At 49.5% G+C, this 13383-nt stretch overlaps 2 protein-coding genes across 4 annotated transcripts in view; one reads left to right on the forward strand and one right to left on the reverse strand.

Moving 5' to 3' along the window:
* ankrd27 (ankyrin repeat domain 27 (VPS9 domain)) overlaps positions 1-6912 on the forward strand; it is a 29820-nt gene extending 22908 nt beyond the window's left edge. For 2 of the 3 annotated variants that reach the window (XM_082540132.1, XM_082540130.1), the window contains exons 20-28: positions 960-1004; positions 1091-1207; positions 1278-1472; positions 2463-2582; positions 2658-2831; positions 3440-3533; positions 3654-3732; positions 4382-4445; positions 4541-6912. In XM_082540132.1, coding sequence (XP_082396258.1) covers positions 960-1004; positions 1091-1207; positions 1278-1472; positions 2463-2582; positions 2658-2831; positions 3440-3533; positions 3654-3732; positions 4382-4445; positions 4541-5071 — 1419 coding nt within the window. In that variant the 3' untranslated portion in view covers positions 5072-6912. The remainder of the gene's footprint in view (positions 1-959; positions 1005-1090; positions 1208-1277; positions 1473-2462; positions 2583-2657; positions 2832-3439; positions 3534-3653; positions 3733-4381; positions 4446-4540) is intronic. The other variant, XM_082540131.1, reaches the window with a different exon arrangement.
* Positions 6913-7582: 670 nt separating this feature from the next.
* Positions 7583-13271, reverse strand: LOC309710559 (mixed lineage kinase domain-like protein). Its single transcript, XM_082540148.1, has 10 exons — positions 12839-13271; positions 12591-12668; positions 12273-12450; positions 12007-12107; positions 9659-9794; positions 8714-8798; positions 8492-8634; positions 8187-8236; positions 7950-8090; positions 7583-7866 (listed from the first exon to the last, which is right to left on the reverse strand). Exons 1-10 carry the CDS (start codon positions 13263-13265, stop codon positions 7811-7813), a joined length of 1395 nt encoding a protein of 464 aa, XP_082396274.1. The 5' UTR covers positions 13266-13271; the 3' UTR covers positions 7583-7810.
* Positions 13272-13383: the final 112 nt, after the last annotated feature.

Raw genomic sequence — 13383 nt, forward strand, 5'->3', positions numbered from 1 at the left:
AGCACTTCATCAGGATGGGAGTAAGTGCAACAGGACGGTAGTCATTAAAGCAGGAGGGAGATGACTTTTTTGGAACCGGAATGATTGTGGTGGCTTTAAAACATGTGGGGACGACAGCCTGGATGAGTGATATGTTGAAGATGTCTGTGAAGACATCAGTGAGTTCCACTGCACAGTCTCTCAGTACACGACCAGGAATGTTGTCAGGACCCGGAGCTTTACGTGCATTGATCCTGCTGAGGGATCTCCTCACGCTGTCCGGGGACAGAGTCATCACCTGGTCACCAGGAGGGGGTGGGGTCTTCTGTGCAGTGGTGCTGTTTTGGACTTCAAAGCGAGCAAAGAAAGTGTTCAGCTCGTTCAGCAGGGGGATAGTGCTATCACAGGTCTGTGGTGGGGGCTTGTAATCTGTGATGGTCTGAATGCCCCGCCACAGGCTCCGTGAGTCTCTGCTGTCTTTGAAGTGATGGGATATTTTCCTGGAGTACTGTCTCTTAGCCTCTCTGATGCCACGGGAAAGGTTGGCCCTAGCTGTCCTCAGGCTCGCCTCGTCTCCATCTCTGAAGGCAACATTCCGAGCTTTCAGCAGCCTGTAGACCTCTCCTGTCATCCATGGTTTTTGATTGGCCCGGACAGTTATGGTTTTCGTGACTGTTACATCCTCAGTACACTTGTTGATGTAGGCAGTAACAGTCTCTGCGTACTCCTGGAGGTCAGTGGTGTTGTTGTAGGTGGCAGCCTGCTTAAACATGTTCCAGTCTGTAGTATTAAAGCAGTCCTGTAGAGCCTCTGAAGACCCCTCTGGCCACACTTGTATCCGCTTACGAACCGGTTTGGTCACTTATTAATCAATCGGTCAAACGTTATTTCTGAGAAAGCATTCATGGAGGTCTGTGCAGCTCCGAGTACCAAAGAAGAAGAAAACGTTGGTGTCTGACGCCTCTGTGTTTGACTGACAGGTGGAGAAGCTGCTGCGAGCCGTGGCAGACGCTGACGTGGAGATGGTGAGTCTTCTGCATTTGTGCTGAACGCTCAGGGTCGCGTTCCCTCGATGGGAAACGTGACGACGTCTGCTCATCCTGTTTCTCAGGTGCGTTACCTGTTGGAGTGGATGGATGAGGAAGAGGAGGATCAGGGAGAAGTACGGTCGGAGGCTCCGCTTTGCCACCCTCTGTGTCAGTGCCCAAACTGCGCCCCCACTCAGAAGGTACGCCGGCGGCCCGTGCAGCAGCGTGGATGCGACGCCATTTCCATTAAACTCTCTGATCTTCCCGCAGCTATCGGTGCAGCAGGCGGGAACTCTCGGCGTAAACAGCTGCAACGTCGACGGTTTCACGCCTCTCCACGTCGCCGCCCTCCACGGACACTTGCCGCTGGCCACCCTGCTGATCCGCCACGGGGCCAACGTGAACGCCCGCACCAACCAGAGCGCCACGCCACTTCACCTGGCTTGCCAGAACAGCCACATCCCGGTAAGCGATAAGGGAGAAGTGAATGTGTGAGCTTTCCGTGCACAGGATGTAAACATGGAAAACTTGGCCACATTGTCAGGAAGACGTGTCGGAAGTTTTGGCTGATGTTAGTTAGGTTTAAAAGAGTTACTCAAATTTTGATGAACACGTCACATAAGGAGCAGAAAGTCAGGCTCTACAGCAGCAGATTTCCAGGTTACGCTGCTGTTTGGTAAAAACATGCTTAGATTAGCCTGATGTGCACAAGTATTATCAAAATAATCTCACTAGATTCTTCTTGGCTGCAGATCTTCACTGTTTTCCAGAAACAAACTGGTGCCCATCCTGTAACTATTTTATAGCCAATATTAAAGGAAGACAGGCAACATCATCTCTGAGGCAGTGACGTCAGAGACTTCAGGACACCAACAGCTGGCAGATGTTGCCTCAGATTCAGTAAACTGCAGGACACGTGTCCACCAGCAGAGCTTTAGTTCACAGCATCCTCATTGTTGGATGTTCTGGATATCACCCAGAGGAAATAGAAGTTATGCAATGGGCACAAAGACGGACTCAAACGTGAACAATCAGAAAGCCGGACTGCAGAGCACAAAGCTGACTTAAAGTTCATTTGTTGCACGAGTCCGCTCGCTCCTTCGCTCGTGTCGCTGAGCAGAGAAACGGCTCAGAAAGAGGAGTCCAACCCCAAGCGTCAGTTTCAGGTGCCGCTCAGAGGTTTTCTCCTCACTGAGGGGAAATGTGAGCTGTTTATTCTGCACGGTCACTTTCTCTAATTTCACCTTGCAGCCTGTTTCTGCAGGGGTTGTACTTTCTTAGACGCCCGTGTAGAGCTGAGCGGTGGAAACACAGTCTGTCTGTGACTCTGACTGGGACCCGGCTAATTGCTGGTGACCACTACAGTGGTGTGTGTGTGTGTCTGTTGGCAAAAAGTGATTTTATTGTCATCGTTGTGAAGGATGATGTCATTCTGAGTGTCATGGTGATGTTTAGGTGGTGAGGTTTCTGCTGGAGTGCAACGCCAAGCTGAATAAAAAGGATCACTATGGCAACACGCCGCTGATCCACGCCTGCCTGCGTGGAAATCTGGACACAGCCACCATCCTGTTACAGGTGAACACACGCACACGCACGCACGCGCGCGCGCACACACACACACATTAACTCTGAAAGTGTGTGTGTTCACAGAGTAATGCGTTGGTGAACGTGGCGAACCTTCAGGGGAACACGGCGCTCCATGAGGCAGTGCGGGGCGGGCATCTGGCGCTGGTGGAGCTGTTGCTGAGGGGCGGAACCTCTCCTGGCATCAGGAACAAGAGGCAGAGGACGCCGCTGGACTGCGCCTACGAGCTGGGCGGAAAGGTCGTGGAGTGCCTCACGCTGAATCTGAGGACCCACAGGGTCCTGATGTCAGCGTCATGGCGTCGCTCCGTCTCAGTGACCAGGCCGACTCCACGGTGCTGACATCAGGGCTCTTTGCAGGTCCCACCTTTGTAGTCCAGCAGAATGAATTTGAAGCCGATGCTGATGTCTGATACATGATTTTAAAATCATAAAATGTGATGAGCATGAAACTGCACAGCACCTTCCAGTATGTTCAGCTAGCTGTAGCTCCCAAAAAGCTTCAGAGTTCATAGAAAGCATGAAAGTAAACCCGCTCAACTCCAAATGTATGTCTTTGGACTGTGCTAGGGTAGCTTTGTATGATTCACAGCTCAAAATAATCCAAATGTGTGTAACTGGAGCTCAGCGCCAACACAGAGAGTTTAAACGGCTCGCTGACCTTGCAGTGGCCGGTGCACAATTGTATTTATTAAGAATGGGACCATGATCTGCTGAATATGAGAAGTATAAACTTCGTCTTCTTTTACTTTGGAGTCGTTCCTGGGGGGTTCTCCTGGAGCTGTTAGCTCTTCATCGCTGCACCGTTGTGCAGGTCTGAAGACTTATCTTCCTGTTATCTCGTGCAGAACACTGAAATCCTGCGAGCTCTGCAGAAAGCATCTGGACTCTCCCCTGATGATGAACCGATCAAACTCCTCTCCGTCCCCAAAGGAGCTCTGGGTAACTAACACCAGCAATAAATCCTACAAAGCAGGCTTTACTTAAATTTCATTCATTAGAATGGGGACTGTGATCCACAGCCGTGTAATCAGGATCGTTTCTGTGCTTTTGCTCTTTCAGCTCATTCCTTCGTGCAGCGTCTGAGGCTGCAGGATAACTCCAACAGCAGGAAGCAGAAGCTGGCTCAGTCCATCAGCAGGTAGGCCGCAAACAAGCCACGAATCCACACCAGTCACAAGAAACCATCCCACTCATCAAGGGAAAGAAAACCACACGTGCAGTGACTGCTCTGCGCAATCGCAGTAACATTTCTGAATCTTTTCATATTCGTGATGCAAAATTCTTAGAAAGTATTCGAGTGTTTGTTTTTTCCTCGTGAATATTCTCAGAGGATATTCAGTCTTATTTCTCAGGAATATTCTGAGATTAGAACAGAAGAACAAACTGAGGAGGCTGAGCTGAAGATGCTCAGGTCTTCGTTGGGAGGGAGGAGGATGGATCAGAGTCGGAGAGGCTGAGATGGTTTGAGCGTGTGCAGAGGAGGGAGGGTGGAGATGGAGCTCAGAGGAGGTTCATGGATGTAGAGGGCTGGATGACAGGGTGAGATGGAGGCAGATGATGCGCTGTGGCGCCCCCTAGAGGAAGCAGCTGCAGGATTCGATTAAGAGAAAGTTGATTCCTCCTAAATGTGATTTATTCCGCTTTATTTCTGAGTGTATTTCACAGACATTTGCAGCTTTTAGTCTGAGAGAATATCAGAGTTTATTTCTCATGAATGTATGACTTTAACCTTCCACCATCGACCCTCAGCCCCATTTTTCTTTCCTTTTTCCCACCTGCACCTTCAGGATGCAGCAGATGAGGAAGGGTTCTTCAGGTTCTCCACCCAGGTGTTCTCCAAACCTCAGCCAGGTACACGCGTCTTGTTCTCTTATGTATTTTGGTATTTATCGGTGTTTCCGGTCTGGAGCAGGACTGACTTTAGTTCTGCTGCCGTTTCGTTGCAGGTGAATCCGGACAGGTGGAGGCTGAGGCGAGGAGAGACGGTGGCGGTCAGCAGCCCCACAGGAAGCCTCAAAGAGCGGCGCCTGGCTCGCTCTCACACCCTCGACACCGGAGTGCACACGCCGGAGCGAACGCACGCGCTGACCGTGGCTGACCCGACAGACGTCGCGTGCGCTCCTGAACTACCCGACGGCGCCGAATCGCTCTCCACCGACGCCTCCAGCTGCAGCACGGGCAGCGAGACCTCGCCGTCCACACCGTCAACTACATCATCGCAGGTCGACAGCTCGGCCGACGTCCCGCTCGCAAACATCCTGTCTGCTCAGTCTGACCCCGAAAGCCAGACCGACCGAGATTTACACGTAGACTCTTCTGACGGCCGCCCTCGGCCTGGCGAGGAAGCTGAAGGCTTACCGTCAGAGCACAGGGATGAAGACTCCACCCCTTATCCCCTTAACCTGCCCTCCCCGACCCAGAGCGAAAGAGTCGAAGAGAGCAACGCCAATCAGCAGCCAGAACCCAGCGCACAGTGATGCAGGGAGCGCGAAGCGCAGACGGCACGAGTAGCAAGAAGACCGCCGAAAGAAAAGCACACGAGACTCCGGATCCTCACGAACCAAACGTCCTCTCACTGCAGCGCGTCGGGTTGTATTTGTCCCGCTCGGAGGTTTCCGCCTCCTCAGGCAAACTGAAAGGGCGTCGGGCACCATCCATGTTTTGCGTCAGTGGGGACGTCAGAGACGGCCCTGACTCAGACACCTGGATCAGGTTTAACCCGCACAGGCTCGGCGCCGCTCGCGCTCCCTTCTCACTCGTTAACATAAACTAGAAGCTGCATTTTTTCCACTGACAGGTTTCCGAACTTTGTTTTTCAGATGTTTGAAAACTGCTCGGCGCTTTTGTGCGGAGGCGAGCGAGATCCAAACCATCCTCGCACGGGGAACTCTTTACATTGAGCTTCAACACGAACGTCTCAGCTGAGTTTAAAGCGCTTTCCACTTCCAGCCTTCACGGAGAAAAAGGGATGCAAGCTGATTTCATTTCTTGCTGTTTGAACGTCCTCACTGTAGTTTGTGCTGCTGCTCTGTGCCGCTGACTTTTTTACTTTGGTTTAATCAGCATGATCTTATTTTATTTAGGAGGGTGGAGCTCCGTGTGTCTCCCTGTCCGCTGCTGAACCTCGCTGCGAGCTTTTATCCAGCAGATTTTAATCCAACACCACCGCCGGCTATTTTCCAAATCAAGCTGTTTGAAGGATTTCCGTCTTTTTACCGGCGCTGATGATTTTTGAGCACCAACATTAACACCGCTGACCCCTCGAGTGGAGAGTGAGCCACGTTTATAGTTTGATAGAAAAACTGTATGGAGTGAATTCGTATGACATCCATCTGAATACTGTAACGCTTAACCGATGGGCGTGGCTTCTTTTGCAGAGAAGGATGGGCTTCAGTCACAGTCACTGAACTGGACCTGTGGACTGTTTGTGCTCCTCACAAACTCTCATGTAACACTTGAACCTCATGGCTGAGGCCATAAACTCATCAGGAAGTGTTACTGACTCACGGTTTCCTGTACAGGAAGTCTTTTTGCGTCGCCCCCTGCTGGTCGTTAGAACGAATGCACCTTAACGCGCTTCAGCGTTGACTTTCCTACGGCCATGTTTTTTATGCTATGACGTCCGTGGTGATAATTTAGCATTTCAGCCTCTCGACCAAATCCGTGCACAAAGAAAACGTGACAGCGGCCACAAACGTGGAGTGCGAGCGTTTCTAAACGGTCTTTGGTCCGAAGTCAGAGCTCCATCAGCTCAGGTGGTTTATTAACCTTCAGTAAGGACGTCGAGAACCGAATCAAACTGTCTGAGCTTCCTCTTGATGCCTCATGAAATCATGACATCATCGAACACAAACTGTGAGTCCAAACCCCAAAAACCCGACTCAGACTGTTCAGCCTGATGAATGACTGAAAACTGCAACAAATCAGTCTGATTTTTGTCCCTCTGTCAGGTTAATTTCTAAGTTTCGGTCTCTGTGCTTCATGAAACGGTTGTAGCTACCTGATGAAACGAGCGCGTCTTCAGAGGAAAAAGACAAACTGTGGTATTCCATCACAGCCGACTGTCCTGCTGTTTAATGTTTCATATTTGTGGTTTTGACGGTTTTACTCGAGAGTCGATTTGATGGTTACGAGCAGAGTGCTGCAAACGTGTCTCCCATCAGTGTCACTATTTCCTGTCTCCCTCTCACAGGAACCACCTTTATGTTTGAACTTCGTCTGAGCGGATGTCAAAGCCGAGTCTTAATGATGATGTGAATGTGCCTTATTTAATTTAAACCCAAATAAACAAGAATAAACCTGCGATTCAGACAAATGACATTTGGTGTTGTTTTTGTTTCTCAGTGTCGTTGAAGCCGGTCTCTGCTGCTTTTCTGTCATGTTCTCATTAAAATTAGCCGATAATCAAACCAGACGGGACTTCCTGGTCTGAGGGCCAGCCCCGGGGTCCAGTGTAATTATTTTGAATCATTCAGAGCTGCTCGAGGTTTGGATTGTTGGCCTCAAACGTTTAAGGTGGAAATGAGCAGAATCGATTTAATCTGCAGAAAAAGAGTTGGAGATGACTAATGTGAGACTGAGGAATTGTTTGGTTGATGAATTTTAAAAAGCAGAGATGTTTTAAATGAAAGATGGCAGCTGCACCAGTGTTTTTCATTTAGCAAATGGAACCAAGTTCAGCTATTGGCACTTTTCCTGCAAGTTGTTTCAACAGGTGTCGTTACAGCGATGAAGGGAACGGCTTTGAGCGGGGAGGTCGTTCTTTGGTTTCACGTGAAATCTGAGCTGCAGTGTTCAGGACAGCCGTGAGAAGAGCTGGCGACGTTTAAGTCTGACTTGACACCACCACAGGAGGTTGGAGCGACTTGTTTCATACGCTGTGACGCAGATGTTTGAAAGATCTTTGAGGTGTTTGTGAGGTTCTGCCAGAAAAAGGTGGTTTGAGTGTTTTAACACAAAGAACAAAATGTTTCCAAGACTGCAAAGCGTCCAGACTTCCACTCATTTATCTTTGAAACAGTTGAAATTCAGAGACGTGCAGAACAAACAAAGCTAAATCTTCCAGCTGTTTGGGTTGATCACACACAGCACAGAGCGAAGGATGAGCCTTCGAGGCAGCACTCTTTCATTCAACTCCCTGAATTTGGTATTGATTAATGTTTGTTTAACAAAAGTTAAAATCAACACGTTGTGTTTCCTCTTCAGGATGATTCTAATCAGTCTTGTTGTTCCTCCAGTTGTGTCACCACACTGCGCAGTTTATCCAGCAGCACTGCACAGGAGAAAATATCAAGACTGTAATAATGAACAGAAACAGTAATCACATGTACTCAGTCACAGAGTAACTGAACTCACCTCCAGCTGATGGCCTCTGGAAGCCGTCGTAGGCCCGGCACTCGTTGATCAGCTGTCCCAGTTCTGCAGGACAGTCATCAGGAAGCGGCTCTTGATACTTCTCTTCATACACCTTCTGATAAATTTTTTCATCTGAAAAACCTACGAGACATTTGAAGACACGTCAGGAGGAGAAGTCGATGGAGAGGACTCCAAATCTTAGTTTAAATCTGCAGTGAGTGTAGTTTAGACACAAACCTTCAAAAGGATTCTTACAGGTTACAATTTCCCACAGGATGATTCCAAAACTGAAACAAGTTCAAAAGGAAATTTGATCATTTGACAAACCACAGCAGGTCTGAAATCAGTAAAGTGTTCTGAGGTCAGCCAGGAGCTGTTTTCACACAAACCCCCAACCAGAGGAGTCTCGCTCCGATGGCACATGTAAGTCACTTCTACATCAGCTTCACTTTCAGACCCACAAGCTAAGTCCATCTTTTAGAAAGTTTATGATTGAGGGCCTTTGAGCACACCTCTGTGGACCCACAGCCGTGGGGTCTCACCTGTACATCTCCCACTCTTTGCAGTAGCTGAAGCTGGCGTCGTGGAACTTCTCGGGACAGTGGTAGCACAGCGACCTCACGGCTCTGTCCTCCGTCTGCCTTTTCAGAGACGTCTCTGTTTTCGACAGCCTGAAACCTCCCAGCTGGAAACGACAACCAAACCGTCACATGAAGCAAATATGTTCAGCTGCAAGGAATCCCAGCATGCATTGCCTTCAGTACCTTGACGGTGTAGTCTTTAGTCACCAGGAACTTGCTGCTGTTGATGGACCCGTGAACCCTCCATTTTTCCTCTGTGTTGTGCAGTCTAAGATACGACAGGTAAAGTCATCATCACCAACATGACTCTATGAACGACACGGTCACTGTGAAGCTGCCCAACTCTAAAGAAGATGCAATGATTTGCAGACCTCAAACTTTACTCACAGAACTCAGAAAACATATCGAAGGTTTCAGCTGAGAAACTTTACAATGCAAAGAAAAAGTATTGGCTCCTTTTGAACTTGAGGGCAGGAACATATCTCCTAAAAGTCGGGCCGTGTTTCCCGCTGTGTAGAGTTCCTCTTCTTTTAACAACAGCCTGTAACTTTGTGTGAACTGAGGCTGCCGTACTTCTGGGAGAGGAACACTCCCGGGTCTCCTTCGTTCTGTGTTTGGTTTCACGATGCTCCAGATGTTCTCAGCTGGTAGGCCGCGTCGCCACCTGCACTCTTCTACTGAGAAGCCGTGCTGTTGGAACGGATGCAGTCTGTGGTTCAGCATCATCCTGCAGAAACATAAAGGCCTTCCCTGGACGGAGCATATGTTGCTCTAAAGCCTGTATATATCTTTCAGCATTGATGGAGCCTCTCCAGATGTGCCAGCTGCCAGTTTCGTTGATACGATCCCCAACCCATCAGAGACTTTGAACGAAGCACTGATAACGAGCGGGATGGTCCCTCGCCTCTTCATTAACCCGATTAGGTGCAAAATGTTCCTCCATCTTTTCCTCGTAGCACCACTTACTGTTCCAGCCTCCAACTTTTTCTGTGTGCTGTTGTAGATAAAATAACTCTGACCCTGATGAGATCTGCAGATCGTTGCCTTCTGTCTTCATTTACATTTTACACAGGGTCCCAACTTGTTTGGAGTTTAGGTTAGAATCTGTAATAAAGCAGACACACTGACCGATAGAGTCCTCGTACTGCATCCAAACACATGTGAGCTTTCCTGATCCAGGTCAGAGTGAGGTCAGAGTCCAGAACCTGGCGAAGACTTCCTTTCTCACAGTACTCCATGATGATGAAGAACTGAGGCTTGGGTCCTACAGGCAGGCACAAGGACAAGTTATTACAGGTTTGTCACTGAGTGTATTTATCTGTGATGTTTTCACGTATTTATATGTGGGGATAGCGTGTAACAGACACTCTGGTCCACCGTGAGGATCCCCCCCTGACGTGGACACGCATGCTTCAGTTGATACTGATAGCAACACCGCAGGAGAAATGCCAGCACAGGCATCCAGTATCTGTAGTTTCAGGTGCTGCACATCTCGTATCTTCACACCATAGACAATTGCCTTCAGATGACCCTAAAGATAAAAGTCTAAGGGGGTGAGATCGGGAGACCTTGGGGGCCATTCAACTGGCCCATGACGACCAATCCACTTTCCAGGAAACTGTTCATCTAGGAATGCTCGGACCTGGCACCCATAATGTGGTGGTGCACCATCTTGCTGGAAGAACTCAGGGAACGTGCCAGCTTCAGTGCATGAAGAGGGAAACACATCATCATGTAGCAATTTCAAATATCCAGTGGCCTTGAGGTTTCCAATAAGTTGGATGTGTCACATGGCTACAGGGGGATCACACTCCTCAGCCTCCCTGGGAAAGTCTATGCCAGGGTGCTGGAAAGGAGAGTTTGTCCGTTAGTCGAACCTCGGATACAGGAGGAACAATGCGATTTTCGTCCTGGTCGCGGAACACTGGACCAGCTCTTTATCCTCTCGAGGATACTTGAGGGTGCATGGGAATTTGCCCAACCAGTCTACATGTGTTTTATGGATTTGGAGAAGGCATTCGACCGTGTCCCTCGGGGTGTCCTGTGGGAGGTGTTGCGGGAGTATGGGGTGTCTGGCCCATGGCTACTGGCCATTCGTTCCCTATACAACCTTTGCAAGAGCTTGGCGCAGCCAAGTGGCGGAGGGCTTTCGCTTTGGTGGCCTCAGAATCTCATCTCTGATTTTTGCAGGTGATGTGGTTCTGTTGGCTTCATCAGGTGAGGGCCTCCAGCTCGCACTGGAATGGTTCGCAGTCGAGTGTGAAGCAGCAGGAATGAGGATCAGCACCTCCAAATCTGAGGCCATGGTTCTCAGCCGGAAAAGGGTGGAGTGCCCATTCCTGCCCCAAGTGGAGGAGTTCAAGTATCTCGGGGTCTTGTTCGCGAGTGATGGGAGAAGGGAGCCGGAGATCGACAGACTGATTGGTGCAGTGATGCAGACGCTGCACCGGTCCGTCGTGGTGAAGAGGGAGCTGAGTGTAAAAGCGAAGCTCTCAATTTACCGGTCGATCTACGTCCCTACCCTCACCTATGGCCACGAGCTGTGGGTAGTGACCGAAAGAACGAGATCGCGGATACGAGCGGCAGAAATGAGCTTCCTCCGAAGGGTGGCTGGCCTCTCCCTTAGAGATAGGGTGAGAAGTTCGGCCATCCGGGAGGGGCTCAGAGTAGAGCAGCTGCTGCTCCACATCGAAAGGAGCCAGCTGAGGTGGTTCGGGCATCTGACAAGGATGCCCCCTGGGCGCCTCCTGGGGTTGGTGTTCCGGGCATGTCCCACCGGGAGGAGGCCCCGGGGCAGACCCAGGACACGCTGGAGAGATTATATCTCTCGGCTGGCCTGGGAACGCCTTGGTGTTCCCCCGGATAAGCTGGAGGAGGTGGCTGGGGAGAGGGAGGTCTGGGCCTCTTTGCTTAGGCTGCTGCCCCCGCGACCCGGCCTCGGATAAAGCGGATGAAAATGGATGGATGGATGGATGGGTGTCACATGGCCCTCTTCCTATTGAAAAAACAAAAGTTGTATCCAAGATGGCCGACTTCTAAATGGCCACCATGGTCACCACCCATCTTGAGGAGTTTGCCCCCTCACATATACTAATGTGCCACAAACAGGACTTTAATATCACCAACCATTCCCATGTTATTACCGTGTATCCATATAAATGGCCCACCCTGTGGTTCAAGCCAAGAAATCACTGGTGACCAAGCAAGCTATGAAGTCCGTTCCTTCTGTGCCAGGTACGACTAAGCTGATGAAATGTGTTAGTATTGTCTGTCCGTTCCTGTTTTCACTTTAGGGTTAGCCCCTGCTGTGGATTTCTGTTTTCATCTGTCCTTCTTTCTTTTTTGAACCCTCCTTATCTACGTGTAAAGTCTTGGCTGACGCTCTCGTTTTCATGCGCTGCAGTTAATTTTTCAGGTTTGGCTCAAATACAAGTGCTCGTTCCAAAAAATATGCACCTCTGTGTTCACGCGCTCACCGTTCTCATCCTGGATGCAGATTCCAAACATTCGCAGGATGTTGGGCGACTCAAACTGCTTCATGGTGTCGACTTCCTTGTTGAAAATAGACTTCACGTCTCTGGATGTGGAGAAAATGTTTGATGGCAGTGAATACAGCAGGACACAGAGAGCACTGGGAGCCTGAGCTGGAACAGCATATAAGTGAATGTGTGTGTTATTTTCTAATGGGAAGGACTATTTTCCTGTGTTTCTTCCCAGTATGGGGCTGAACTGTGGCACTGACCGTGCACTGGTGTTCATGGGGTCGAGGTATCTCTTGATGGCCACTGGGAATCCCTGATATTCTCCTTTGTAGAGCTCGCAGCTCGCTGTTGTCTTGAAGGGCTTTTTGGGATGTTGATACTTCAGTTCATCTGGTTTAATCTGTCGCACAGCCACGCTGCTGAAACTGGGCTTATTCACTGTGAACAAAAAAGATAAAGACTCCAATGATAAATCCCACTTTCTCAACATAAGATGTGTGTTTTGTCAGTAAGTCACCATTCACAGACTTGTTTATGACACAACTCTGCGCAGGGCCGCTCAGCGATGTCGTACTCACACATCTGCACCACTTTGTCCAGCTGTCTCAGTATGGTGTTGGTTTTCTCCTGCTGCTCTTTCATGTAGTCCATCAGCACTGAAGAACAGAGAGAAACACAAACTCTGAGTCTGGTCCAAACGCTCTAACAGGATTTATTCTAAGTGTGGAAACACTGAGAGGAACAGAATCCGCTTTGGTGAACCAGGATCAAAACACTAAAGAGCTCTGCTTGAACGTCTCTAAAGACAAATTCAGTTTCTCCTCACATTTGGTCATCTCCGTGTCGTCCTCCTTCCCGTCCATTTCGTCTTCTGTCTCTCTCTGTCTAAACACCTCGTACAGCATCTTGCTCTGTTCTGATTGCAGAGCTAGACACAGGGCCTGGTAAGCATCGTTGAGCCGCTCGCTCACCGTATCAAACTCTTCTCCGTGGCTGCCCGATTTCAGGATGCGCTCCACCAAGTTGGCTGCCGTGTATTTTTCAATTAGCCTCTGTGTTGACTCCAGAGTTAGGATCAGCTCCTCGACGGCTTTCTTTACCTCTGGAGAGAACTCTGTGATGGACTTCACCACATCCTCGAGGGCTTTGACTCGGACCGAAATCCGCTGGCAGCGCTTTTTGTTGGCCTTCACGTTTTCAGCCAGCTTGTAGATGTTTGTGGCAGCAGAAAAGAAGGGCTTTACTGTTTCCATGATGAGCTGAAGAGACAGAGAGGACAGTTTATAACAGGAAATGCAACACATCGCTCCCTCACCTAGGAAGTGATCGCTTGAATGTTTGGTGAAGTTAAATTGTAAAAAGCAACGGCAG

The sequence above is a fragment of the Aulonocara stuartgranti genome (assembly GCF_965226115.1).
Source record: "Aulonocara stuartgranti genome assembly, chromosome: 7".
Taxonomy (NCBI): domain Eukaryota; kingdom Metazoa; phylum Chordata; class Actinopteri; order Cichliformes; family Cichlidae; genus Aulonocara; species Aulonocara stuartgranti.